At 42.3% G+C, this 26,435-nt stretch overlaps 4 protein-coding genes across 6 annotated transcripts; 3 read left to right on the forward strand and 1 right to left on the reverse strand.

Annotated features, from left to right (window-relative positions):
* Window positions 1-4,472: 4,472 nt before the first annotated feature.
* On the reverse strand, window positions 4,473-12,429 carry ythdf3 (YTH N(6)-methyladenosine RNA binding protein 3). 2 transcript variants are annotated; one of them, XM_035142213.2, is made up of 5 exons: window positions 11,987-12,429; window positions 11,552-11,576; window positions 10,794-10,873; window positions 8,526-10,316; window positions 4,473-5,556 (listed from the first exon to the last, which is right to left on the reverse strand). In XM_035142213.2, the coding sequence occupies exons 1-5, from the start codon at window positions 12,008-12,010 to the stop codon at window positions 5,533-5,535; spliced, it is 1,944 nt and encodes a 647-aa protein (XP_034998104.1). In that variant the 5' UTR covers window positions 12,011-12,429; the 3' UTR covers window positions 4,473-5,532. The 2 variants fall into 2 exon arrangements, with proteins under 2 accessions (XP_034998104.1, XP_034998105.1); XM_035142214.2 differs by having other exon boundaries at window positions 12,052-12,428.
* Window positions 12,430-13,309: 880 nt separating this feature from the next.
* On the forward strand, window positions 13,310-17,752 carry abhd10b (abhydrolase domain containing 10, depalmitoylase b). Its single transcript, XM_035142215.2, has 5 exons — window positions 13,310-13,453; window positions 13,949-14,135; window positions 15,251-15,362; window positions 16,738-16,875; window positions 16,996-17,752. Exons 1-5 carry the CDS (start codon window positions 13,360-13,362, stop codon window positions 17,335-17,337), a joined length of 873 nt encoding a protein of 290 aa, XP_034998106.1. The 5' UTR covers window positions 13,310-13,359; the 3' UTR covers window positions 17,338-17,752.
* A 1,385-nt stretch (window positions 17,753-19,137) lies between these two features.
* Window positions 19,138-22,679, forward strand: tagln3b (transgelin 3b). 2 transcript variants are annotated; one of them, XM_035141905.2, is made up of 5 exons: window positions 19,138-19,348; window positions 20,173-20,380; window positions 21,099-21,273; window positions 21,423-21,525; window positions 21,617-22,679. In XM_035141905.2, exons 2-5 carry the CDS (start codon window positions 20,201-20,203, stop codon window positions 21,756-21,758), a joined length of 600 nt encoding a protein of 199 aa, XP_034997796.1. In that variant the 5' UTR covers window positions 19,138-19,348; window positions 20,173-20,200; the 3' UTR covers window positions 21,759-22,679. The 2 variants fall into 2 exon arrangements, with proteins under 2 accessions (XP_034997796.1, XP_034997797.1); XM_035141906.2 differs by lacking the exon at window positions 19,138-19,348 and adding an exon at window positions 19,836-19,962.
* A 1,366-nt stretch (window positions 22,680-24,045) lies between these two features.
* Window positions 24,046-26,035, forward strand: c1qtnf9 (C1q and TNF related 9). The gene is made up of 3 exons (XM_035141904.2): window positions 24,046-24,459; window positions 24,574-24,636; window positions 24,850-26,035. Exons 1-3 carry the CDS (start codon window positions 24,273-24,275, stop codon window positions 25,617-25,619), a joined length of 1,020 nt encoding a protein of 339 aa, XP_034997795.1. The 5' UTR covers window positions 24,046-24,272; the 3' UTR covers window positions 25,620-26,035.
* Window positions 26,036-26,435: the final 400 nt, after the last annotated feature.

Here is a 26,435-nt window from a genome sequence, read left to right on the forward strand (position 1 = left end):
ACGGTTGTGTAACTGTCATCCTAAAGCTCCGTCAGACTGGTTGTTATAATTAACATAATAGTAGTGATACTTATAAATGTGATGATGTTTAACTTACCCAGTTAAAAACCCCATAGCGATTGTGGCATCGCTTGGTGTCTCCCCTCCACCCGCTACACTACTAACACTAAAACCCATCAAACAGACATCTCTTCATTATTTGAATTAAACAATGGCTGACCACACTCTGGCTTTAATTCCTCTGTATATTATTTGTTGTTATTTGTGAAATGCCACTTGTTTTATGATTTTGCCAAGATAATGTATGTTTTTATTAGTTTATCTGTATCCTCCTATTTACTGTCTGCAAATGGTCAATAATCATTAGTCAAATAATCCCATGATTTATTTGAAAAGCAGTATGGTGAACATTTGTTCTTTTTAAATGTGCTTTGTGAATAGTTGTGAACTAGTCACTGGTTAGACAGCAAATGTGACTAAAGGTTCACAACCATGTTAAGACTCTGAAGAGGCAGGTTTAAATCTGCATCCTTTTTAAGGATGGCGCCTCCCTGTGGGCATCAGAGACAATAACAGCTTTAACACCAAATTGCACTATTGCTCTTTGAACCTTTATTTTTGCATGAACTACAGATACAGTTATAGCATAAATACATGAAATGTGATGTTAAATAGAACCGCCCAGCTCTACATAAATACAAATGTCTTGTACGTGATAATAATTTGCCCTGTTCGACACCTGTATTAACAGAAAAACATTCAGGAAAAGAAATGACATTGCAAAATCACCTTTTCTTTTCATTGTACCCAGAACAATAAAGTCTTTTCAGCTCGGATCTACATCATATCATGCTCAGCAAAATGCTCAGCCTCCACTTTCAGTTCACAGATAATGATATAACCATGGCAACAGAGACACCTTGGGAAAGGGCAGGAAGAAGACTTACCCTTGTTTTTTTAAATGAAAAATGACTATTGACAGCTGACTATTTTTAACCCGACTTGCTGAGTAACACCTCAAAACTCAGCTGACATTTATTTCTGTGTATGTACTCACACATCTGTTATTTTCACTGGCAACATTTAAAACTAATGAGAGAAGCCGAGAATCACGTATTCGGAATAATTCAAAGATCAACAGCACGTCACTTAACATCCTCATCAATAGGACTAATCTTCTGTGAGGACCCTGAGTGACACGCCATGGCCCAGAGTGTGAAAACCTTCAAAACACTGAGCGAGTGCCAGCCCTGAGACTCGGCCTAACCTTGCCCTGAGCCATGTGTTGATGAGTCTTGAGCGTGACTGAAACTTCAAAGATATTTCAGCTCGCCAAGCAGAAGATGCCGCTTCTCTCTCTTCTTCACTCGAGCAAATCCCTCCGCAGAAGGACACTTTTTGATGGTGTGGGGAGAGATAAAAGTTTGGCTGGAACGGCTTTGACCACAGTGGACGAGGGCAAACTAAATGATAGAAAGGTCATTAACCAGTCACAGGACAAGCTGCTGCAAACAGATGGTTTTGCAGTGCATGTAGATATTTTCTGTCTAAGTCTGATGATTTAAAAGCAACAGAGAGTAAACGTTGTCATTCTGCTTTATTTCATCCTTTCAATGAACAAGGTAAAACTCCACATCCCATCAGAGGCCTCCAATCAAATCAGCCCTTTGCATATTTGAGAATTTGCACATCTCAGCACCATCACACTCACAACTAGTAATTGTTGGAGCATTGTGCAGTGAATAAATAGCAAGTTCCCTGCTTGGTGTGTCTGTTGTGTTCGCAGACAAACGGAGGCAGGAGGAGTGTGGTCTTTTCAAAGGCCGCCTGCGAAAAACCTGATGGATGCACAAATGAACACACAGAGGAGAGAAGTTGCGATGCGGAGCCTCCAATGTTTTAATTACAGCTCTTTCCTCCTCCTCGACAAACATAAAGGGGGATTTCTGTCACATCCTCTCCTCTCCCTCGCCACCTCTCACTGCACAGCTTGGTGAGCTGGCATTAATTGCCCCAGAAGCTGTGGAAGCACAACAAGTGCTTCTCATCCTGGTGTAATTGTGTCTGTAGGAGTTGGGGGGCTTTAGAAGAGAAAAGGGGATTTGTGGTGTGTCCTGGGAGATGAGGACATGATGTGTGACAGAACATGATGTGGTGGCGCACTCTGGTGGACACACACTGAAAGAAAAGGGTGCACAGAGAATATAAAAATCATAATAAAAAAGATCTTTGCACATAGTTTACACGTGTATATTGCTAATGTCCAACTAAGTGATGTCCTTGATTAATTTTTCTTTTATTTAAGGACATAATAATCTGCGTAACACACACAGAACATCTTATGTGTATAAGCAATGTCTATAAGTACCCGAAATTTGCCTTGTATGTTCTCTACTCATTCATGTAAAGTCTATTAAACTCTTAGTTTTATTTATTTAATAATGTCAATATGTGTTTTGTCATTATTTCTATTTCTATTATCAGGTTTACATTCTCTAATGTTCAAAAAAGGGCCTGTATTATAATGATTTCTCCTTGGTCTGAGTAACAGCAGATTAGATTAGACTGATTAGACTGATTAAAAACAGCAGACAGGAAATTCCACATATTCTGTAATGATGTATTTGTGTGTAAAAATCTCTGAGTTGTATTTTCTGAAACATTTTTACATAGATGAGTCACATAATTGTACATTTATAATTTAGGGGCCGAATTTGAGCCTGATAACATCTTCCAGTTGTTGTGATAGTGTAGAAGTTTTGTTGTCAAAAGCCCAAACTGCACATTCAGATATAAAAAAATCTTGATCTTATGTTTTTGATCACAACTGAAATTCTGTATTGATTAATATAGCATGTGTTTTCATTTACAAACCACTTTAGATTAAGTTGCTCTCTCTTGTTACTCTTTATTAAAAGCCCTGTCAGTCAAAGTGGAAGTAAAAATAAGTGAGTTCTGGGTCATGTTTTAAAAGCTTCCAATGCAGACGTCGTCAAGGTTTTGTGCAAAGACCAAAGACTATAAGGACGAGATGCTCCTCATACCCGTCAGGTTTGGGTCTATCTTTATCCCGGAGCTGTAAAAGGGATTTGATAGTTGTATTTGATTGATTATTTGTAGCAGTCAGGTCATTTATATCATCTTGACCTCATTGTGATTTAAATCATGTTTGGATCAGGACGCCCCCTGCTGGTCTGTGCAGCAAACACACACAATGGACGTGTCACACAGAGTCCAACAGTGGCATAAGTATAAATTTTGCCTAAAAAATCCTACTTAAGAAAGAGTACAGCAGTATTATTACCTACTGTGTTATTATATATGGTTTTACATAAAACTGTGAATACTGATGCATCAGAATGTCATTGTTCTGTTGTAGCTGTGAGAGATGAAGCTGGTCATTGATAGTTTACTCCAGTGGTTCCCAGCCCTCGGGGGTGGGCCCCTCCGAAGGGTCTCAAGTTCAGTCTGAGGGCTCATGAGATCTTTACTGTGGTAGAGAAGAAGAAAAGTAAAGTTCTAAGACACAAATCTGTTTTTTTGTGTGTTTTTGTTCTCTTCTCTGATCTTTGTATCTATGTTATATATTGGATAATCTGAAATGTTTTTAAAATAATAGTGTGAGAGGGGAAATGTCTCCGGGGGAACTGCTAACAGATCACAGACATCTGAAACATGTCAAAGAATCTCAACAATGCATTTTTTTAATAGTATATATATATATATATATATGTCAGAGGCCGTGTTAACAGCCTTTTATGTGGTAACTTAATCTGAAAAGTAACTAAATGTCAAGTGTACTGAAGTAAAAAGTACAATCATTTCACTTGTAATACTGAGCTTGTATAAAGTGACTTAAATAACAGGTACTTCAAAACTGCACTTTCTGAAATAGTCTTTCAGGCAGAATCTGAGTTACAGAATATTTGAGAAGTTCAGGATTTCTCAATTCCCAGTAACTATAAATTCAAATAACCTGTAATGCATATATCTGTTTGAGAAATGCCCACCAATATTGTTCAGATTCAGTTTTAAAATTTGTAATATTAGTTCCCTCTACCTTTCCCATTAGTCAGTAGCTTTTACAGTAAAGCGGGTGTGCTTCAGTATTTGTGGCTGCATGGTACAAACTGCATTGTGACCAACCCGCTGCAGATTGTCAGGGCTGCTTCACACATTGCAGACATGTTGACGTGGTGTCGTCTTCTGGTCTATTTATTGAACAGCTTTGATGTTTTAACTTTATGGTCAAACTCAGCCTCTGGGTGCCAACACATTTCACAACCACTATCGGTAATGTGCCAAAGTGAAAGTGTCATAACTGTAAATACACAAGTTTACTTAAAGGGAAGCTCTGCTCATACTCCAGCAGAGTTGATATATGGTTTCATCAGTGACTGTGTGTGATGCTGCTGTGAAAGGCCCAGAAGTCATGCAAAACATTTCAAGAGAAAAATAACCACAAAACAACATTTGCGCTAAACATGGGTAATTTTTATTTAGCTAGTGAGTTACCTAGAGGAGAAAACTGTCACGTCCTTGCAGTTGATATCTTGCCGTTTGGGGGAGTCCGGTGGAGCCGAGCAGGAGGGGGGGGGGTGGGGTGCGCTGCGGGAGTTCTCCCAAAAGTGTTAAGAGTTGCGGAGGACGGACAGTCTGATTGAGTCGGAGGTACGGTGGCGTACGTCGACATCAGAGCAGAGACAGTCACCCACTGGGGCCACAGGAGGCCACGGCTGGTTCTGTCAGAGCAGCAGGTTTCTCCTCAGACAAATGCACTTCAGAATGACAGAATCACAAGAGAGAGAGAAAGAGAGAGAGAAAAAAATAACAAAGATGTGCACTGGCCGACGTGTGCCGACCTGCTGCGTAACTGTAATCTTTTAGTACACAGAAACAGATGCAGAAAGGAAGGGAGCAGGTCGAGAGAGGATACATCCTATGATTGGCATGACTGTGGCCGTTTCCCCAATTAATTCCCCCCCCGCCCGTCAATCATCCACAGCCTCTGTCGGAGGACGATCAGACGGCTGGACACGGACTCAAGTACGAGATTAATTTATACATATCATATTTAATTCTCTCCAGGAGCTAACGAAGCTCAGAAACATCCCAAACATTTGAGGCATTTTTAAAAAAGAAAAAAGAAAAGACAATTAAGCCCGGTGAAATCTTCTGACTACTCTGGGTTAGTCAGTTAGTTGCTCACAAAGAAAATCAAAGAAGAACAGAGAGTTAGAGAGTTAAGGGTGTTGGTAGAGGCTGTTGAGAAGGACTGAAAGTGCTTTAAAGACACGAGTTCTCAAAGTGGGTTCTTTTCTTCTCGTGAGACGGGATCACGGGGTTTGATGCACCAGTCAACGGATACAGATGAGTCCATCTATTGGCGTGTTCAAGTGTTCCGAAACGTTGTCGTCTTCAGCTGGAAAGACTGCGAGAGCCTCTCCTCCTCCCCCTCCTGGTTAGGCAAATTTTAAATTTAAGGTCCTACATCATTAGTGTTGCAGTTCTAGCAGAGAGCTTGCTTGAAGGTTACTGTTTATTTCTATTGCGCTCCTGGCAAGAGAGGGAAAAGCACACCAAGAAGAGATAATCAGTGGATGGCACCAGAACAAGACATGGGACACAAACAGATAACAGAGATAATCAAAACTCATTTATGTTGGTAATCGGTATTGATTTCACTTCTTGAACAACATGTATTGATAGAATGCTCTCATTGTGTTGGTCTCCTTTTGTACGAATCTGCTAATGTCCTTCATCTCCGAGAAAGTATGTTTCTCTTTTGAGTATCTTCCAGAGCCCGAATGCAGTAAAACATATCCAATACCTCTATATAGGCTGATATATATATTTTTAAATGTGGTAATGATTCCTAAAATATTGTTTTTAAACCCTTAAAGTTAAGAAAAATATAACTGAGCATTAATATTTTACAGTTTAACCATGAACTTTTAAATAAATAACAATCCAACTTAATATATAGAGCTTGAATTGAGAAAATAAACTTTTTCTCACCTAAAATGTAAACATAAGTGCAAATCTTTTCTGCAATTTTTTATTCTGTATAATAAAAGTTTTCATATTTGCTAACATAATGCAGATAGCAATATGTTTGTGATAATCTCATATTGGCCAATTTTTAACAGCCAACCAATATGTTCTTTGAATTATACAGACAAAATATGCAATTAACTAAATTCTAGTTATAAATTGACAGCATCTGTTTCTGGAAAATATTTCAACTTAAAGCTTCAGTGAGTTTTAACTATTTATTTTTAATCTTTGCTATTTGTTCAAGGAACCAAGTGGGCATCTCCAAAACTACTAAGAGGAATTAATAATACAAATGTGCTGTTGAAAGGAGACTCAAAACAAATGGGCCTCTGTCTATTCGAGAACAGTCACTCTACAGTTTGGCTTCTCTTTTTCTTTGGAAAGTACCAGTTTGCAAACTTTCCCCAGTGTTTTCATTTGTACTTGAAACTTAGACCGTGGAAACCCCAACTGATTCTTGTATGTTGACTAAAATAAGTTGCCGTATATGACACACCACATATATATTTATTTGGGTACGTCTTTAGTTGTCTCTCGTTGTAGTGATTTACACGACAAGGAAAACGTATCAATCACTGAAGCAAGGATACTTAGCACTTTCTCTATTTCTCTAGAGACAATCTTCTATATAAAAGTTGGTCTGAGACTTAAGGACCCGACTCCACAAACTGACCAAAATACTGAGCTGTCCTCGACTTGTAGCATCAACCCTCACTTGGCTACAGAACAACACAAGACTGGAACAAATGCATTTTAAAAATCACAAGATATCACAACTATTCCAGAATGTGTTGTGGTTTCTCATTAAAGAAGAAATAAAAACGTCTAAATAAGCCGGGGATCTTCACGCACAGATGACACAGACTCAACTATGTTCTCTCCCTGGGGAGTGAGTGTCCATGTCAGTGATCTGGGAAAAATCTATGACACCTCAGGTCATACCAATTTAAAGTATCTAAGTAATATATTGTAGTACAACCAGAGTGTAATAATGAAAGAAATGTAACTGATTTATTTCTTCATAAAATAAACAAAAAATGTTTTCTATTTCAACACCTGACTTAATATTAGGACTTAGACTTAATTGATATTCCAGTAATAAAGATCAACCCACTAACTTCCAGCTTTACTGGTACGACACATTACAGCAGACTGGCATTCACCCCATGTGCCACGAGCTTATTACAGCACATGCAGGGGAATTAAGCAGCTCAACTCTATGTATTAATTACCAAAATAGTTATGCTAATTCAATCCTGGACAAACATTTGGATCCACGGTGATCTTAAAAAGCACTTTGGGAAGGTGCTGCAGCGCAGGTGGCTGTGCTGGTTTGACATGTCTCAAAGTTCGGGAAGGACGGGCCCAAACAACTGAGAACAATTAACCTTGTCAGGCGGAGGAGGGTGAGGCCTCACGCGGGCCGGTGCTGTCATGTAGGAGGTCAAGGCTACAAAAGCTGCACAGCGCAGTGGCTGCACGGCGCCGGATGAAACAGGCTTTCTACTGACAGGTTGTTTTCAGAAGCCTGAAAACATTGACTTGAAATATTTATGAGAAAGTAACCCAGCGCATATTAACAAGGTCAGCGGCGAGGAGTCGATACCGCATCAATGGAGCAGTGGGAGGAAAGGGGGGGAAGCGGGGAGCAGGTCATGGGGGTTTTCTGAACGCAATTAGATTAGCATACTGGTGGATCTAAGAATGGCTACAGCTGAATTCCAGCGGTGACAACATGTTATTCTCTCCTCGGCTGCTGGTTTTCCACAGCAGAAGCTCCCCACTGAGGTTTTACTACTTAAACTAACATTTGTGCTACACCACTGTTGTTACCACTGCAACATATTTCAGTTTACCCTCTTACACAGTGTGTGCGCCCGTTGGAACTGTGTGCACAGGCAAATGTAATCATGCATTTTATAATATGTTTTTGCAGGGAAACATTTTTAAAAAATCAACCCTTCAGAACAGCTGAGCTCGGAGGCACGCTGCAGCCAGTTTGCAGGCCGAGGGCTTATGTTGTTAAAGACTAATAAAGCATGAGGAGCCTGCGGAGAGCAGAACGGCTCGGTGTTCAAAGGGAGATCAGAGCATACATCTGCCTTTGTCTGAGAGGAAGAATGCCAGGAATGTGGGCTATTTCAGGAAACCTCTATGCATCCAACTCCACTCGGGCAGATCAACGCGATCTCAACAGCACAAGATGGCTGATGAGGAATCAGTGATTCCTGAACTTGCTCATGAGTAATGGTGGCACGTCAAGCCCTCGGAGAACTTCCGGTTACGTCAGATCGTTCACGCAGCGACAGGACGTTACAATCTGTGTCTAAGAGCAGGTGGAGGGAGATCAGCTGCAGCCTGTAGCAGCCGCTCAGTGAAAGTTAGCCTCTGTTTGAATTAATGCGAAACAAAGTGACGTGTCTCATGCATACGAACAAGCTTTTTTTTTGCGTGTGTGTTTATCTCACCTTCCTCAGAGCCTCCTCCTCTTCCTGACGTTTCTCATAATGTGCAAAGTCATCAAAGATTGAGGTGGTATGCTTGTAAGTGGCGATAATTTTAAGCACTTGTTTGGCCTTCTCCAGAGGCACTTCCTGAGTGTCCCTGGAGTTGGTCACGGGCTTGTTGTCATTGTTCTCCAGCCGGATGTGTCGCAGCTGGTTGTTGGGCACATCTTTGATGAAAACCCACTTCACCTCGAACTTGCCCTTCCACTTGTCCTGAGACCAGACGCCCGCATAGGCATTGTAGTCCACCGGTGAGCGCATCTCGGCCACACCACAGAAGTGCCCGCTGCCGTTGACACTGAACAACAGGTACAGGGGCCCCTTGTTGCCCAGTGAGCGGTAGGCACCATCCAGGCGCTTGTTGCCATGTTCTGTACTGCACCAGATAGAGTACTTGATTGAGCGGTGGATGTCATCTTCTGAATAGCTCTTGATTATGAAAACACGTCCGTTTTTCAAGTTCCAGTCAAAGTCTTTGGAGTTGTAGTTGTTGAGGGCCCGGAGTTTCTCCAGCACCGGGTGCACTTCTCCCGAGCAAGGGGAGGCACTTAGGGGGACCCCCCCACCAAAACCGAAGCCCTCACCCCGGTTCCTGGGAGCCACCCAGCGGTTAGGAGGCGGGCCGGGCTGCTGGGGTTGTTGTTGATGAAGGGGCTGTGGGGGGCCATGCTGAGAGGAAAGGTGCATGTGAGGAGGGCCAGGGGGCAGTGGCTGGGGATGCTGGGGGTGCTGGGGATGTTGGGGATGCTGGGGATGCTGGGGGGACTGGAGAGACTGGATTTGGAAGGGCTGGTGTTGGTGGTGTTGGTGTTGGTGATGTTGGTGTTGTTGGTGATGTTGGTGTTGGTGATGTTGTTGGTGATGTTGGTGTTGTTGTTGGTGGTGTTGGTGTTGGTGCTGGGGCTGGTGTTGATGCTGAGGGGGCAGAGGGCTCTGCAGTAAGGGCTGGGGCTGAGCTAAGAGCGGTTGCTGCACTAGAGGCTGTTGGGGCATCATATTCTGAGCTAATGGGGGCTTATTCAGAGAGCCCTTATCGTCCCAAGTACCAATGTTCATATTGTGCTTTATGGGGGGTGGAGGAATGGTGGCGATTCCCCCCATCCCCATGTTGACTTTGGGTTTGACCTTGGGCTGCGGCTTGGCCGGCTTCTTGGCAATGGCTGCCCAGGAGGCGGGTTTAGGCACTGACGAGCTGACAGACGGAGGGAGGTTATTGGCTGCCATGCTGGTCATACCTGCTGTGCCTCCTAAGGGAGAGCCCACGGTTTTGGTGACAGCTGCCACCATGTCCGTACCCAGTTTTAACCCTGTCATACCCTGCTCAATGCTGTTCAGTACCGGCACCTTACTGAGCTGGGTGTCACTTCCAAAGCCCGCTTGTCCGTCCGTTATGGCTCGGCCCAGTGAGCTGGGGGCATACCCATAGCTGTTGCTGTACACTGAGCTCTGTGTGGACTGTCCCTGAGAGACACTGGTACCCCAGGTGGAAAAGTCTGCATTACCAGGGAAGAAGTTGAAGCCGTGCTGGCCGAGGAAGGGAGGTGTATTCCCCAGGGCGCCTGGCTGGCTGAAGACGCCGTCAGGGATGAAGTGCGGCTCGCCATTGCTCATCTGTCCATAGGTAGTTAGGTAGGGCATGGGGGGGTCTCCTGCTGTGGACCAAGCAGCCTCTCCCAGAGAGTAAGGGAAACCGATGGATGGAGCATAGTAGCTCGGCATGTAGGGGTCAGACATTGGTGGATAGTTGTTACTCTGTATAGAAGAGAAGGATAACCAGTTAATGTTTTATACAGAATCATGGGTGGAGCAATTCAAAAATCAACAACATAGGGATGTTGCAGTGTTTGAAAGCTTAAGGAAAAAAAAAAAGAAATTAAGCAAACTGGGAAGACAATAGTGCTTTATGTTTGCTGATAGTATGAGATTATAAAATGAGTACTGACGATAGATACAGATCATCACTGGGCAGACTACACAATTTCTTCTTTTACACCAACATTAGCAGTTAGTTTTTTTTTTTTTTAAATGCAGGTAAACCCACAAAAAAAAGGCAATTGACTTATTTCCCATTGCCACTAGTAGTTTGCCTTTCTGTTATTTTTCTCGAGTACGTCGTGTAACGTCAGGACGACGCAGCAAATGAATTGAATTCATTCCCATTGCAGGCAAAAGCCAGATGTTAGTGGGTCTTCTTGACCAGTGGAAAAGAGGCTTATGATATACCGTTACCTGATTTGTCTGGCCGCTTAAGTAAGGCTCAAAATCATCATCATTCACACTATCCTTTTGATGCATTGATCCGTTTTGCACTATGGATGGAAAAAGAGGACATTAGGTCATGTCATCACTATATAGATAATGTTATTGTCATAGGTTATGTAGTAGAAATACTTAAAAACAAACAAACACAGATTTAAGGACAGTTAACTCTAGGGGTGGGAATCGCAGGGTAACTTACCGCACGATACACAACTAATGACCCCGGATAACGATAATATCACAATGCAGTGATTCTGCGAAAATCAATATGCTGCAAGACAATCATATACACCACGATATCTGTCTAGCTGAAGAGGAAATACAAAATACTGCTGAAGAGGTCGAGTGCAGGTTATGTGTACTTATTCACTGCAACGTGGGGAGTTTGACACAAACTCAGATAAAACCATATATGGAGAAGTGCATAAAGTCTTATCTTAGTTCCTCTTTAGTCTTAGTCAACTTCCACACATGCCATTTTTGATATTCTATTTTATATTTATTTTATTCGATTTTTTTTTGGCTTGTAATATTCTGAGCATTGCTAGAAGAGAGCCTGTGACCCAAGCATTTCATTGCCAACGACTGCTAAATGTAATTGTTGTGCATATGACAATAAACTCTTGAATCTTGAATTGAATCTTGATATTTGGTTCCAGGAAATCGTTTCTATCAGACTACAGTTTCAGCACGGTATCATATTTTCTGTTTAGAAAAAAAACCCTTACCTTTATTTCCTTGTCCTTTGGGTCTCTGGAATAATGGACAAAACAAGAGATGAGTGTATTGACAGATCACCACAGGAAACACACACAGACACACACACACAGAGATATATCCTCCATGGATTACCACACAGTGCAGTGTGGTAACCTCAGCCTGGAGCCATTCACAGGTTGCTTCACGTTATTGACCGGATGTCAGACGCGGTGACATCCAGTAAACGGTGCCGCATTGGCAGCCGGATGAAGCTGGACTGGGTCGGCGGCACGGTTGGCCTACATGACGGCTAAAGAAGCTATCACGTATCCAAAGACTTTATTTAGCCCGTTTGATCCGGCGAGCCGAACCGGATCAAACTGTTTTCGACGGGGGGGGGGGGCAAAGTTTCAATCGGCACCGCTGCTGCTTTAGCTAATCCACAGCACCGACCCCACACGAACCTGATCGACGGTGGTCGCAGACATCCTCCAGGAACCGACACTGATCCGCTGTGTGTGACACTGACCGCGGCTTCCCCCTGCCTCTCTCCGGGCTCGTCTCTCGGCTTCTCTCCGCGAACGTTGCGAGGCTGCGATCTTCCTCCCCGACGACGATCCGCTGCTTCTGGGTTGCTTCTTCCGATGGCGACTCGGTCGACGAGCGTGTGTGCGATCCGGCCACGAGCGGGGATTAGCGGGTCAATCTGAAAGTGACGAGCGTCTCTCCGGAATATCTCTCACCATATTCCACAATGGCGGATCGGCTCTTTACTCCCGCTTCCGTTCCGTCCTGCTGCTCCGTGACCTTCCGCTTGTGACGCTCTGAGTCATGTTACACACGCTCTTCACATGACTGTCACAGCCTCCCCAGTTCTCCCACTGCACATTTCAACAAACCATCACTGATGCTGAAATCAACCATCAGTTCGTTATGGGCTGCGTGGGGTCCGTCTACTAAAAATTGAATAACAATACAGAATAAAGCAGAAAAATAACCGATTACATTTGTACTTACTTTTCTATTTCAGGTACTTGTACTATACTTGAGTATTTTCACTGCATTTCATAGAGATAATTTATTTTTAAGTAGTATTTATAAACCAAAACATGAAGAACCCATAATATTATTATTATATTTAACTACCCAATATCTTATAAAGTACATGCAATTTGCTCCACATCACTAGCTGCAATATTTAAATCATACATACACATGAATAGCCTATTTTTTAATAAATTGTAATACTAACAACAATGATACTGTTACAATGTTACAATGAAGAATCAAATTCCCAGCTGGATTATACTTAGTAGCAACTACAACTAAAATAAAATAAAATAAAAATTTAAAATAAGATCAATGCTGACAATACCAAAATAAGTATCATTATTAGTATAATTTAATACTAATTTTGGTTTTGGTACTGCTATGTTAGTGAATGATATCAATATTTATACCTCACACTGTAGAAAATAACTGGACAATACTTGGAAGCAAATACACATAAAATACATAAAATAAAATAAGATATAATAGAATAAAATAATGGTTGTTCACATCCTATTGACAAATACTTTCAGGCCCCTTGTGCTTATAATAAACACTCAACACAGAGAGGCTTTCGGCTTTATATAGATTAAAGAATAACATACTACAGAATGTATTACAGTTTCTACTACTATTTCTCACCTCGTATTTTTACTCCTCGTATCACATGAATAAAACGAGTAATAATATAATTTAACTTCTTATGGCCTCACTGGTGAACGAGGACCTTCTTCTACTTCTCGCTCTCGCTGCTCTCGCGATACTCGCTCAGAAGTCTCGGGGCAGTATGGCAGCGGTGGCGCTGAGGTGCTGGCGCAGAGGACTTTCACAGATTTCAAGTCATGGAGGACTCGCAGCTTCGTCTTCGAAGTATCTGGCAGGTTGGTGACATTCTCTGATGTTTACACGGCTCGTCCGCGAAAGCTGGAGTTTGACACGAGGCCGTTTAAAGGCTCGGGGAGGGGGTGTGGCTCGCTCACTGCGTCGTCTTTAAAATGTAGGGCATGGAAACGGCGCAGCGTCTGCGTGTGTGGGCTGGTTTTGCGCCGATTGCGTTGGTTTTAAACGCATTTGAAGACATTTAGTCATTCCCTGGTTTCACGTAGTTGTGTGTTGATATGTTATAATCATTGATATGTCTGTCTGATGTGAGTAACACCGCCTCCCTAGTGTCCATGTGCTGTTTCCCAATTAGCATCAAGGAGCCTTATTAAGCTAATTAGCATCAAGAGGCTTTGTCTCATAAAAGGGGATGTGATGTTCTGATCCAGCAGAGTTGTGTTGTCTGATTCAGCAGATACACACACACAGCCGGGGTTTACATAACATGTTTTCCCATAGTAATGGTACTTTGCCCCCCACCATGTGTCCACCAGGAGACAGAAGACACAAGTCCACAGTGCAGTTTGCCTCCAGACCAGAGCTCCCAAAGCTGGCCTACAGGAGAGTGAAGGGGAAGAGCCCCGGAGTGGTCTTCCTCCCTGGGTATGGCTCCAACATGAACGGACAGAAAGCCGAGGCACTGGAGGAGTTTTGTAGGTCACTGGGTCACTCGTACCTTAGGTAAGACTGTTACACACAACACACAAGAGGGACACACACACAGAGAAATGCAGGTGCAACAATCTCAGGACACAACAACAGACCTGCTTCACACACACAAGCTCTGGGAGTTTGTATCCTGGGGGTTGATCTTTCAAAAATGGAGAAAAAACTGAGAAACGGCAGCAATATCCACAAAAAGTGACTATGTAACCATGTCACTAGGCTGCCTATGTTTATCTTGTTTTTTTAAGTTTTAATCTTGTTTTTAAATACTCTTACGTCTGCTATGCCATAATTTGAAAGGCTATGTTAGTCTATAATGCACAACTTTGTTTTGTGTGCTACTGGATGCCTTAATTTCCCTCGGGATCAATAATGTATCTATCTATCTAACAAAATACGTACGTACACATCATGAAAATCTATACTTGTATCACACTGAACTCAACTCGGATGATTCAGAGTGAGGCGCAGGATTGCAAAGAACAAAAATAAAATGCATGCACCCACCACACACCCACATTTACACTCCTACAGTCCTGATGAGCGAACGAGAGATCAAGCACATGTAGCCAATATGTGAAGCTACGTTTTATATAAGTGGTCGGTGGACTGAGATTGAAAAGAAGGAAGAAGTCTTGCTACCACCAGATTAAGTTAGATTAGCAGCTCTCTGTCAACAGCAGAAAGTTACTAATTAACATGGGATTATGATTAGAGATAAGATAATATCAGCATACAACTAGCAATTAATCATATGGATACAAATTTCAATTTGAAAAATGAACAGAGAGATCGAAATAAATATATACATTTATATTTTATACTATAAATACATTGAATTCTTTGAAATTCTCTGTTGGACAACTGTGTGATTAAATCACTGAATAATTTCAATATTTTTAAAAACACTTCCAACCATTCAGATATGTCTCATAGGTGGTTCAATATAAAAGATATGGCTCATCATACCAAACATGTACAGTAAAGGCTCGGCCCCATGTTAAGTGCTGTACTCAAAATGTCCTAAATAAGCAAAATGAAATGAACCTCGTCCACGGCCTCTCATTGCTTATTCTTGTTTTACTCTCTGATACCCATGACCTTGGCCTGTTTCATGCATGTTTTCCCAGGTTTGACTACACGGGCCACGGGGCCTCGGAGGGGGTGCTAGCAGAAGGAACGATTGGTACCTGGAAAAAAGACGTCCTTTTTGTGTTGGATGAGTTAGCAGAGGGGCCACAGGTAATTAGTTTTAAGAGACCATAAGTACTGGTGTTAAGTAAGCAATGAGGTTATGAAAACTATGCTCAGAATTAAAAGTCTGACACTGTCTGTTATTGATTTAGATGCATTACAAACAATATCTGTGTGTCTGAAATCTTGCTTTCGAGAATGAGCACTTTCGTAGCTTTATATGTGAGCAACTTCTAAATGTTTGGTTTCATATTATTGTATTTTAAACAGACTGATTAAGGGGGAAAAGGTGAAGCATGTAAACTGTTGATTTCAGTTCAGAGCTTCAATTACATGACTATAGTTGATCAATATTCATACATTAAATTACAGGATTATGATGTTTTTATTAAAATATAGGAAAGTAGATCTCACAGTACAAGTTACTCTGTGTTACCTCCCATTACACTCTTTATGATGTAAACATCTGTTACACACAGTCAGCCTTTGGTATTTATAAATCATGACAGGAGGAACCAAAAATGCTTGTTTTGTAAACACAATATAAGATTTCTGATGTTTGACTCTCATAGCTCGACACCACTGGACTGAGCGATTGATATTGAATTAGCAGTAAATTAACCTTTTATGAAACCTGTTTTGCTCTCAGCAAAATGTCAAAAAGGTACAGATAAGAAAATCAATAAAATAATTGCATTAGATATCTGAATGGATAATTATCTCTGCTTTAGCGATCATGTTTTTACCCAAGTCTGTTTATCTATCGGCAGCATTACACCAAAAGTACTAAACTGATTTGCACCAAACATGGTGGAGGATGGGGCATTTAGTCAGGAAAGAACCCAGTATAGTTTGGTCCTCGTTCAGGCAATGGGGCCAATCCAGGAATAGATTTTCTTAATCTTTCAAGTCATTGTAACCCAGGAAATAATCACATGTATTTATGGCGTTAAAATCTATGAGTTTGGTCAATATGCTGCAGACTACTTCCTTTTTATCCTTCTGTCATATAATGCGTCTGTCCATCTTTAATCATTTCATTCCCAGAGCAGAACTCAAACCATTTCCAATTCTTAAATGAAACATCACAAGTATGTATGATATTTTGAGTTTGCTGGGAGGGGAATTTCATTATGACTTTTATTTGTAGGGTTATTTGGCCTTGGTTGAGGTTTGTGCTCCACTGAGTTCCATTCTAGTTTGAACTGGAATTAAAATCCTCTCTTTGCTAGTATTTAATGTGTATAATTCTCAATACCCCCAGATGGTGGCACTGTATGACCACATCTGTGATGTTATTAGTCTTCTACTACCATGATGAAACTGCATGAAACTGAAGTTGACTCTATGCAATGTTTTAAATCATGATTTATTTGTTTCTGATTAATCATTTGATTTACAATGGGTTTTTTCTTACTCGTAGATAATGGTGGGTTCCAGTATAGGTGGTTGGCTCATGCTGCTGGCAGCCATTGCAAGACCAGATAAGACCGCAGCACTGGTGGGCATCTCCACTGCTGCAGATCATCTTGTCACATCGTTCAATTCTCTTTCTCTGGAGGTAGGAATATATAATATTGTTTAATACAGTACATCATATTTGTTTTGTTTGAAAGTTTGCAAAGCATTTAGTTTTTAAGGAGGTTTTCTAAGAGCGATTTGTCCTCTTTGGAATCTTTAGGCACGTAAGGAGTTTGAGGAGAAGGGGGAGTGGACAGTGCCCACCAAACACTCGGAGGAGGGTGTTTACAAGTTTAACATGGACTTTCTGCGTGAGGCAGAAAATCACTGTGTGCTCCAGAGTCCCATCCCCATCACCTGTCCTGTGCGACTCATCCACGGGCTCAAAGACGAGGACGTCCCCTGGCACATCTCCATGCAGGTGGCAGAACGCGTCCTCAGTCCTGACGTGGATGTCATCCTGCGGCGACATGGCCAGCACCGCATGAAGGAGAAGGACGACATCAAGCTCATGGTCTACACTATTGATGATCTCATAGACAAGCTGACCACTCTGGTCTGAGGAAGGGATGTGTGGGGGGGGAGTGGCGAGCTTGAGAGGTTGCTGAGTTAAGAAGAGACGTTTACCAGGAAGTCAACCCTCAAGGAAATTACCAAACAATGGCATGTCTCTCTGCCAAATATGACCTTTTAACCGTCTGTTGTTCTCCCTGTACTTCATCTGGTATTTCCACATGCCACCACGGCTGCTAGCTGCTCCTTTATATCTTCAGGTTGCATTTGTTTGTGTTCCAGGTTGTTCTATCAACTGTCGTGCTAGTCAGCCATTATTAGGTCTGCCATTGCTGTTGTCTCTGCCACTGTTCTTACTGTTTAACTGTTTCCTCTCCCTCTTTAATTATATGCTTAGTTTTCCCTGTGCCTTTTAAACAAAATCACTTTTCACCCATTTTGGCCAATAAAACCTCTGCACACTAGAGTGCAGGTCTCAGTCTGTTACCACAACGTGCACACTGTCATGAACTGAAAAAATATCTGTCTTTATCAATGAAGATAAAGGGACATACATCTTACTGAAGTTCTAAGTAGCATCAAATATTTATTACTTCATTGTAGGGATTGAAAGCTGTATTACGAAGGATGAGAAATGATATAACTATGAGGTTGTTTCTTTAAAATGATCCAAACAGCAACACATTGAACAGAAATACAATTAGCCAGTTACATTAGCACATCAACCAAATGAGTTATGATTGTATACGAGTCAGAATCAGACTTGTAGGCTACAGCCATGGGAGGTTTTTTCGTGATAGCCCGACATTCTGTTACATGACTCCTAATACCTGCTGGCCTTTAGCCACAGAGCGACTTGCTGAATGGAGCCACTGGACTGTTGATTATTAACATGTAATTGGCCACCAGCCGCACTGCGCTCAATGGGGCGAATCCAGCCACTTAACTCCCAGGTCTGCTTAACTGCAGCTGTGACCTTTAACTCGCGTCTGAGCTGTGAAGTCTGTCATTTTTTTGCGTCAAAACTATCACAGAACACAGATTTATGGATTCGTACAGCATGACGGTTGTAATGCGAGTAGAAAAAGCTTTCAGTGTGGTGATTTCACCCGTTGCTATATTATTTACCAGTGCATGAGCAGTATGGATTTTGGGGCAGATACAGATATTGGGAAATTAAAATATCAATATATTGACAGATATTTGATAGAAAATTTGGCAATGATCCCTGAGCTGTTGGTGTCAAACCCTTATGAAAAAGAAATGTAATCTTTTTTGTTGATATTTTGCAGCTTAATAAATAACTATAAATGAAAAAGAAAGAATGCAAATATAGCCAAATATGTAGAACTGCAATTGAGAAAATAAAAATTATTTTACCAAAACATAAATGCACATCCTGCATTGTTTACTCTGTAAAACAACAGTTTTCACGTTGGTAAATATGAATGCAGATACCGACGTGTGTGAAAGGTTCCCATTATAAGACCAATCAGGTAGACTAGTTTTATATACTTGTTTTACATAAAGCAGCTTTCTGCAACTCACATTCTTGCAGTTTCCTACATTTCTGAATGTTGTGTAGTCACAACTCTACAAACAGTATTTTCCAAAAATCCTATCCCAAATAAAACCTCCAATCTGCCTGGGTGCCATTGAGCAAGGCACTAAACGTATTAGCTATAATGAGGTTAAATGGGACTTTAGTGTTAGGTGGTGTATAACGTCTAAGTCTAAAAGTTAAATTATAGTTTCAATTCATTGGGCCCCATCATGTTGCCTGTGCGTCCTGACGCCCACTCCACGCTGCCTGACTCTGAGCGTGCAGAGTGACCAGTGTCCGGCTGCTCTCCCTCGGGACCCCTCCTGGAGGAGCAGGCATATAAAACGAGCGTCTCTCCCCTCCCTGGGACACAGACTCATCCAGCCCGGCCCGACGCGCCTCAGCCGCGCTTCATGGATGCTTCAGCAGCGGTGCAGCATCCTCAGCCCTTCCCAGCCCAGCGGGACTAACTCTGTGTGAACCGGACTCATCCCAGCGCTCTGTCCTCTCCTCTCCTGTGAGTGCACGCTGTCTTTTCCTCCGTGCGTGGCTTTATTGGATGTGACGGTGCAAACGATGCTGTGTCGCAGATGGAGCGTCAGCTTTTACGCAGTTGCCTTCGCAGAGATCCTCGTGTTTTAACAAGCTGCAGAATGGGTCGGAGCAGTAGATTGGGCGGACTTTATTTGAATGTACTTAGTTTAACTTGCACAATTGCGCCTCACAACAGATGCAGCAGAGACAACACAATCATTATATGCGGCAAAGAGCACTGACGTAATTTAATTGAAGTGCCCTGCAGGCTAAATATAGACCCAGTGTTCATTGTGGGAGTGCGTGTTGTCTTTGTAAGAGGACTAACTTTTATTCCGACGAAAAGATACAGTTGATTGTTTAATTTGCGTCAACAAAGCAGCAGGCCATACTTAAAGCATCGTGTCATGCGGCCCATCACGGGTCTCAGTGTGCCGGAAACGGGCTTGATTGTTTCCATGGCAATAAGAGGGCATGTCCCTGCCTGGGACAGATGCCAGGGACCACACCCTTCCAGCCTCCAGCCCCCAGAGATGCTGCGCGCTGCTGGGTGCTGTTAGACTGGGGGAAACCTGCTGTTCTTCATTAACTGAAGTGGTTCGTGATGAAGCTCTTAGGCTACAAATTTATAGATTAACTGTATAAAAAAGGTTTATCTTGTAGTAATTTAACCAGGATACAAATAAGACAGTGAAATATACCAACATGCGTATATATATTATAGGAACTGTTTGCTGATGTTTTTGTTCCAACATTTTTCATGTTTTTTATAGAATTTTTTTTCATTTTGCCATTTGTTCTCTTCAGAGATACTGCGAGTGTTGCGAGAGCTGCCATGGCGAACCGAGGGCCCACCTACGGCCTGAGCCGAGAGGTGCAGGAGAAGATCGACCTGAAGTACGACTCCGACCTGGAGCAGAAGTTGGTGGACTGGATAGTGGGTCAGTGTGGAGGAAGCATGGAGAAGCCTCAGACGGGCAAAGAGAACTTCCAGAAATGGCTGATGGATGGCACAGTGAGTAGCTGCGGTACCTGCACTTAAAATAGAAGTGAGCATTGAATTATTAAAGCTGCAACATGATAGATATAACAGCCCCGTCAGATTTAAAGAGGCCGTGAATTTCAGAAAGTAAAAACACATCTAGGTTTATGTTCCCTACAACTTTGGAAAGCTTGAGTAAATGATATGGATGTGATATTACAGTCATTGAGACATTTTTTAGATATAAAACCTGCAACAATAGACCATTATGATCACTCCCATTGGAAAAAGTGTTTTCGTTATAACTGACAGTGAATTAAAAAAACTGTTCTTTGCTTTCCAGATTTAAAATTTCTGGGCATGTGTGATTGAAAACTCATCTGTCTCCTGTCTGAAAATGCTTTGCACTATCAGACCTAATTAACAACCATATTCTAAAAGGCTCCCTGCACAGTGCTGCAGTGCTGTCGCTCATGTAGAGACAAAATCATTCAGACAAGCCAGAGGCGTCGGTTTCTGCACCAGCAATTAACTTAACAGAAGATTTGTTATCCCTTCTCTAGAGGCGTGACACACTTACTGTTGTTTTGGAATCGTTGGTAGAAGTAGAACATTTCATAACAATTCATAATTACATTTAAGGATGGCAAATAACTGAGTCTATTCTTTTCCCGGACCCTCTTCTGTATGTTATGGGTGGCATTGCCATTTTCATTTCATCAAGCCAGTTATCTCACCTCCTTTGTCCCAGATCCTGTGTAGACTCATCAACAGCCTTTATCCAAGGGGCAAGGAACCCATCAAGAAGATTGCAGAGACTCAGATGGCCTTCAAACAGATGGAGAAGATCTCTCAGTTCCTGCAGGCGGCGGAAGCTTACGGAGTGACGACCACCGACATCTTTCAAACTGTGGACCTCTGGGAAGGTAAAGAGGTCTAATAAACCACGTTTGCGCTCACAGTTTTCAATCTGATGATGTGCTTTGTTCCATCTATCACTGGGGGGGGGGGCATGTATTGGTTTGGGTGAGTATTTGCAGCAGAAAGTGTAATTATGTTGTTACTCTGTCCACAGCAAAGGACATGGCAGCAGTACAGAGGACTCTAATGGCTCTGGGGAGCGTGGCTGTCACCAAGGACGATGGTCATTACAGAGGTGACCGAGAATGGTTCCGCAGGTAAAGACAGAGAGGACTCGAACATGAGAGCAAATCATATTCTCCACAACAGCTTGAACATGATTTTTGTTTCTGTTTGACACACGTGCAGGAAAGCGCAGGCGTATCGACGAGAGTTCTCTGAAGAGCAGCTGCGCCAAGGACAGAGTCTGATTGGCCTGCAGATGGGTAGCAACCGCGGTGCTTCCCAAGCTGGTATGACGGGCTACGGTATGCACCGTCAGATCATGTAGAACGTTTCCTACCTAACCTGCTCCTCTGCTTCCGAGACCTTATTTTCTACTAATACCACAAGCGTTGTAGCCCCCCCAAAAAACCTCCCTATATCCTCTGTAGCCGTGTCGACCTCAACTTCCCTGGAATTGCTGCTTTTCCCCAGACAGTGTTCAAACCCACATCCTAAAAGAAATGATGTCAAATGCTGTAAATCTCCTTCTTCACGCTGTCTTCCCTTGTGCCATGTGCTGTTCCCTCCCTCGCTTTGTTGACTGTTTCCTGACTTTCTATATCCAAATGGTTAATGTGGAACTCGTAGTCATTCAACATCCCTTAGGTCTTATAGAAAACTGTAGATTTTAATGAAACAAGCCATCAGTGTTATACGTATTTTAAATCTGAATTCTGTAAGCCCCTTTTACAGCATGTTGTGTGCTATTTATTTATTTATTTATTTGTATGTGCATATTCCTTCATTTAAAACTACCATTATTCATCGGTCAGTGACTGTGTAATTATTTTTGCCTTAAACCTGATGAAACTCTCGCCTGACGATGTCTCTGCGATCTGGTCTGACGACTTGTTGCGGTATTTCTTCCGTAACCAAACCAACCTCACGTTGTGCCTGGTTTTGGGACGTCAGTGACTGGGTCCTGATAATATTGGCCTCAAATTATAAACGAGTTTCATTCCTTCTGAGCCATACCCCCGTTGTTTGTTCGATTTTGTCCATACTGTGTCCATTTTGTGTTTAAATCAATGTGCAGTAGCCAACATGTGTGACAGCGACATTTCCATTTCTGGTGCCAGGTAAAGACGCTGCTTGAATGTGCACATTTATGTATTGTCATGTTTATACTTTTGAATATATTTATATCTGGAGGCTTGTGAGAAGAATAATTGAAGAAATAAAGTATGTGAATAGATACTCACACTCATATCAGTTTCTGTGTAACACACAAACTGGGTAGACAGGGTTGTATGGTGTGCAGTTTATGTTGTGGTTTGTCTTTCTTATCTTGGTTTTTATTTTCCGGTTCCTCCCTTGTGCCCATCCCTCCTCTTTCTCTCCTCACTGTGCACAATCTAATAAAGTTGCAGCAGTGTGGCATAATGATGATGGTTCATCTACCAGACAGGCCTGATTCAAGCCTGCCTGCCAGAAAACGTCCGGCTTGCTGAGTAACCTTGAGTGAGATATTAAATCCTAACTGTTTAATAGCTGATCTAGCATCTGTTGAACTACCTCACGATCTATCTGGGAATGACTGTGCATCTCAATTTTTTTTCTTTTTCTAAAGCAATTTAAATGCTTTGATCATTAACTCATGGATCCAGCGTCGAGATAACATCTGAGGGGAGAGGGTGAGCACCAGTGTTTGTCTAAGCCACTCCAGTGACGATGGGCTGAGCTTTGGACCACTAAAGGTCACATTTGATGACAGTGATCCAGTTTATGGGGTCGGATGTTACCGACTGTTGGCATTTCAAAGAGCACATATGAGAAAAGCATGCATGAATTAACTTCTCATATTGTTATTGGCATCCAATTACTTAAGAGATCCAATTACAATGCTGTTGTTTAAATTCAGCTTCTATTATTCTCAGGTGTGGATTCCTAATGCCAATTTTATTACCACTGCCAAAGAGGTTTTGTTTTCACCACTGTCCATTTATGGGTTTGTTTATTTGTTTGTTTGTAAACAAGACTACGCAAAATCAACCGATCGGATTTCCACGAAATTGGATAAAAGGTGCAGTATGGGTCGGGAGAGAACCCGGATCAGGGATGCGGATCTAGGAATTGTAAGATGCAGCGTTTTTCTATATTTTCACCATTTTCCCGGTGGAATAATTCATGGATCTTGACGGAAAAAAATGGGCACATTAAGGGAACTGAAATCTATCTATCTTTTTTTTTGTCTGGTGATCATAACGGTTCCTCATTCAGTCCCTGGCTCCTCCAGAGTGTGTCGAAGAGTGTGCCCTTAAGCAAGACACTGAACCCCTTACTGCTCCTGACCCATCAGTGGGTGAATGTGTGTGTGAATGAGACATATGCCGTAAAAGTGCTTTGAGCTGTGAAGTATCCAGAAAAGTCCTCTGTTGAAAATAGATGTCTTCACTCTATAGGAAGGCCGTACATGTGACACTGTGACCTTCTGCGTGTCTGGCCCTCACGTGCGCTTCGAGTCAGCTTATTATTAGCCTAGTGTGCAGAGGAGCACATGAGATGTCTAACTGACGGACACAATAAGTAAGCTAGAAACACAGACCAGTGAACAGGCTCTGAGAGAACAGACGTCCCTTTTGTCCAAAGTTCTCATCTGTCTCATGTACAGTATGTTCTTTGGTTGTCTTTTGTTCCACTCTGCTCATCTCGACTCTGCCTGTTGGAAGAAAATTTGCAGATTCATTGCTGCGTGTGATTAGGACGCATGGTTATGAGGCTTATTACGCACTTGCTTGAACTTTGAGTTTTTTGCATTGTGGGATACTTGCGTTTTTTTGGGCCAGGCGTATCCAAGACAATGTTGCAGGTGATTTTTCGGGTTGCTCTTTTGCTCCTTCTGTTGGTGGTCTGGTGTGCTGCACTGGAGGAAGCCCAAACTAAAGGCTGCGTTTGTGGATACCCTGGAATACCGGGGGACCCCGGGCACAACGGCACACCCGGCAGAGATGGGCGAGATGGATTAAGCGGTGAAAAGGGTGATAGAGGTATGTTTAGAAGACACAATTTCTCCTGTAGAACTTGACTATGTCCACATCCTCTTGCAACTTCAACTTCACATTTTGTAACAATATTATTATTTATCAACCATGCATGAAAAGGTGAAGTCGGTTCAACTGGTCCAGCAGGCAGTAATGGTGCCAAGGGCGACAAAGGGGAGCTTGGTATGTACCTTGAGAACAAAAAACAACAAAATATAAATAGGTCTTTAAACTAACCTGTGTTAAATCATTACTTGATTTCTAACTGCTGTACGTCCGTTTATCTTTTTTTCTGGGAACATAATGTATTCAACACTATATATATATATATATATATATATGCCTTTTCACAGTATAAAAGGACAGAAGGGTTTATTGTCTGGTTGTCATTTACAGGTGCCGTTGGCCCAGCAGGGCTCAAAGGAAAAAGGGGGGATAATGGAGAGCGGGGCCCTCCTGGGAAAATGGGGCCTCAAGGAGTCTCCGGACCCTTAGGCTTGAAAGGAAATAAAGGGGAGCTTGGGCTGCCTGGACCTCAGGGACCTAAAGGTGATTTGGGGGCTCTTGGACCTGAGGGTCAAAAGGGGGAAATTGGTCTTCAAGGTGACAGAGGCTTTCAGGGACCACTGGGACCCCCGGGCAGGCCAGGCCCAAAAGGGGAAATTGGTATCCCAGGTCACAAAGGCAGCATCGGTTATCGTGGGGAAAGGGGGAATCGAGGAGAGAAGGGTGATAGGGGAGACAAGGGAGAAGAAATTGTTATCTCTAAAAGCGCCTTCTCTGTGGGACTCACAGCACTGACTAAACTCCCAGCAGCCAATGCACCGATCCGGTTTGACAAGATCATTTACAACCGACAGAATCACTACGATCCACAAACAGGAAGATTCACGTGCTCCGCAGCAGGCGCCTACTACTTCACCTACCACATCACCGTCTTCTCCAGGAACGTGAAGGTGGTTCTCATGAAGAATGGACTAAAGATCATCCACACCACGGACAACTACCAGAACAGCGAGGACCAGGCAGCAGGGGGCGCTGTGCTGCACCTTGAGGTGGGGGATAGAGTGTGGCTGCAGGTGGCTGGAGGAGAGTTATTCAATGGGCTCTTTGCTGATGAAGACGATGACACTACTTTCTCTGGATTTTTAATCTTTGCAGCTTGATGCAGCTTGATACTTTGTCATTTCTAGTATATTATTTCAAGTTAATGCATACATATTTGTATTTACTGTATGTTTATACTTATATACATATAAATACACATGTGCATTCATGTGCAGATGAAAATTACACCCTTTTCTCTGGGCACTTAATCTTTACAGCTTGATAATTTTACAATGTTTAGTAATTATTTTCAGTATACATGCATATCTGTATGTATGTATACACATGTATATGTGTGTGTGTGTGTGTGTGTGTGTGCACTGGTTATGATGCTAACACAAATGTTTCTGGATTTTTAATGTCGGCAACTTGATAATGTTATTATTTCTAGTGTGTATACAAGTAAATAAGTTTTAAATCTGATGACCATGTGCTTTGTTCAATCTATCACTGGGGTAGCTTTTAATGGTTTGTATTAGCAGTGGTCAGAAGTTGTTTCTACATTCATGAAAGTATAATATTACACACACACACACACACACACACACACACACACACACACACACACACACAAACACACATATGAGCTGATCAGGATGATGTCATTACCTTCTCTGGATTCTTTGCACCTTGATCATTTTGTTATTTCTAGTACATGTGTGTAACATAACATGTGAATACACTACACTGTATACACTCGTACATATGTGTAACAAATATACATAGTGACATAATAAATAAGATGGTAAATCGAGGTGTTGTTGTGCACTAATTCCCTGCTTCCTCTTCTTATAATAAAGGCTTGCTCAGTCACTGGTGCGTGTGGTATTTGGGGCTGGGCACACACACACACACACACACACACACACACACCA

This window comes from Hippoglossus stenolepis, chromosome 19 (genome assembly GCF_022539355.2).
Source record: "Hippoglossus stenolepis isolate QCI-W04-F060 chromosome 19, HSTE1.2, whole genome shotgun sequence".
Classification (NCBI taxonomy): domain Eukaryota; kingdom Metazoa; phylum Chordata; class Actinopteri; order Pleuronectiformes; family Pleuronectidae; genus Hippoglossus; species Hippoglossus stenolepis.

What these genes read in the sequence shown, in the direction of transcription:
- ythdf3 (XM_035142213.2), bottom strand. Translation starts at nt 12,010, where the DNA reads ATGTCTGCGACCACCGTCGATCAG. An exon ending in CTGCGACCACCGTCGATCAG is followed by an intron (nt 11,577 to 11,986) that starts GTTCGTGTGGGG and finishes CCATTATTCCAG; the next exon opens with AGACCCAAAGGACAAGGAAA. An exon ending in AGGAGGAGGCTCTGAGGAAG is followed by an intron (nt 5,557 to 8,525) that starts GTGAGATAAACA and finishes CTCTCTTGCCAG; the next exon opens with GAGCGCAATAGAAATAAACA.
- abhd10b (XM_035142215.2), top strand. Translation starts at nt 13,360, where the DNA reads ATGGCAGCGGTGGCGCTGAGGTGCTGGCGCAGAGGACTTTCACAGATT. An exon ending in CTGGGTCACTCGTACCTTAG is followed by an intron (nt 14,136 to 15,250) that starts GTAAGACTGTTA and finishes ATGTTTTCCCAG; the next exon opens with GTTTGACTACACGGGCCACG. An exon ending in AGTTAGCAGAGGGGCCACAG is followed by an intron (nt 15,363 to 16,737) that starts GTAATTAGTTTT and finishes TCTTACTCGTAG; the next exon opens with ATAATGGTGGGTTCCAGTAT.
- c1qtnf9 (XM_035141904.2), top strand. Translation starts at nt 24,273, where the DNA reads ATGTTGCAGGTGATTTTTCGGGTTGCTCTTTTGCTCCTTCTGTTGGTG. An exon ending in CGGTGAAAAGGGTGATAGAG is followed by an intron (nt 24,460 to 24,573) that starts GTATGTTTAGAA and finishes ATGCATGAAAAG; the next exon opens with GTGAAGTCGGTTCAACTGGT. An exon ending in GGGCGACAAAGGGGAGCTTG is followed by an intron (nt 24,637 to 24,849) that starts GTATGTACCTTG and finishes TGTCATTTACAG; the next exon opens with GTGCCGTTGGCCCAGCAGGG.
- tagln3b (XM_035141905.2), top strand. Translation starts at nt 20,201, where the DNA reads ATGGCGAACCGAGGGCCCACCTACGGCCTGAGCCGAGAGGTGCAGGAG. An exon ending in AATGGCTGATGGATGGCACA is followed by an intron (nt 20,381 to 21,098) that starts GTGAGTAGCTGC and finishes CCTTTGTCCCAG; the next exon opens with ATCCTGTGTAGACTCATCAA. An exon ending in GACCGAGAATGGTTCCGCAG is followed by an intron (nt 21,526 to 21,616) that starts GTAAAGACAGAG and finishes ACACACGTGCAG; the next exon opens with GAAAGCGCAGGCGTATCGAC.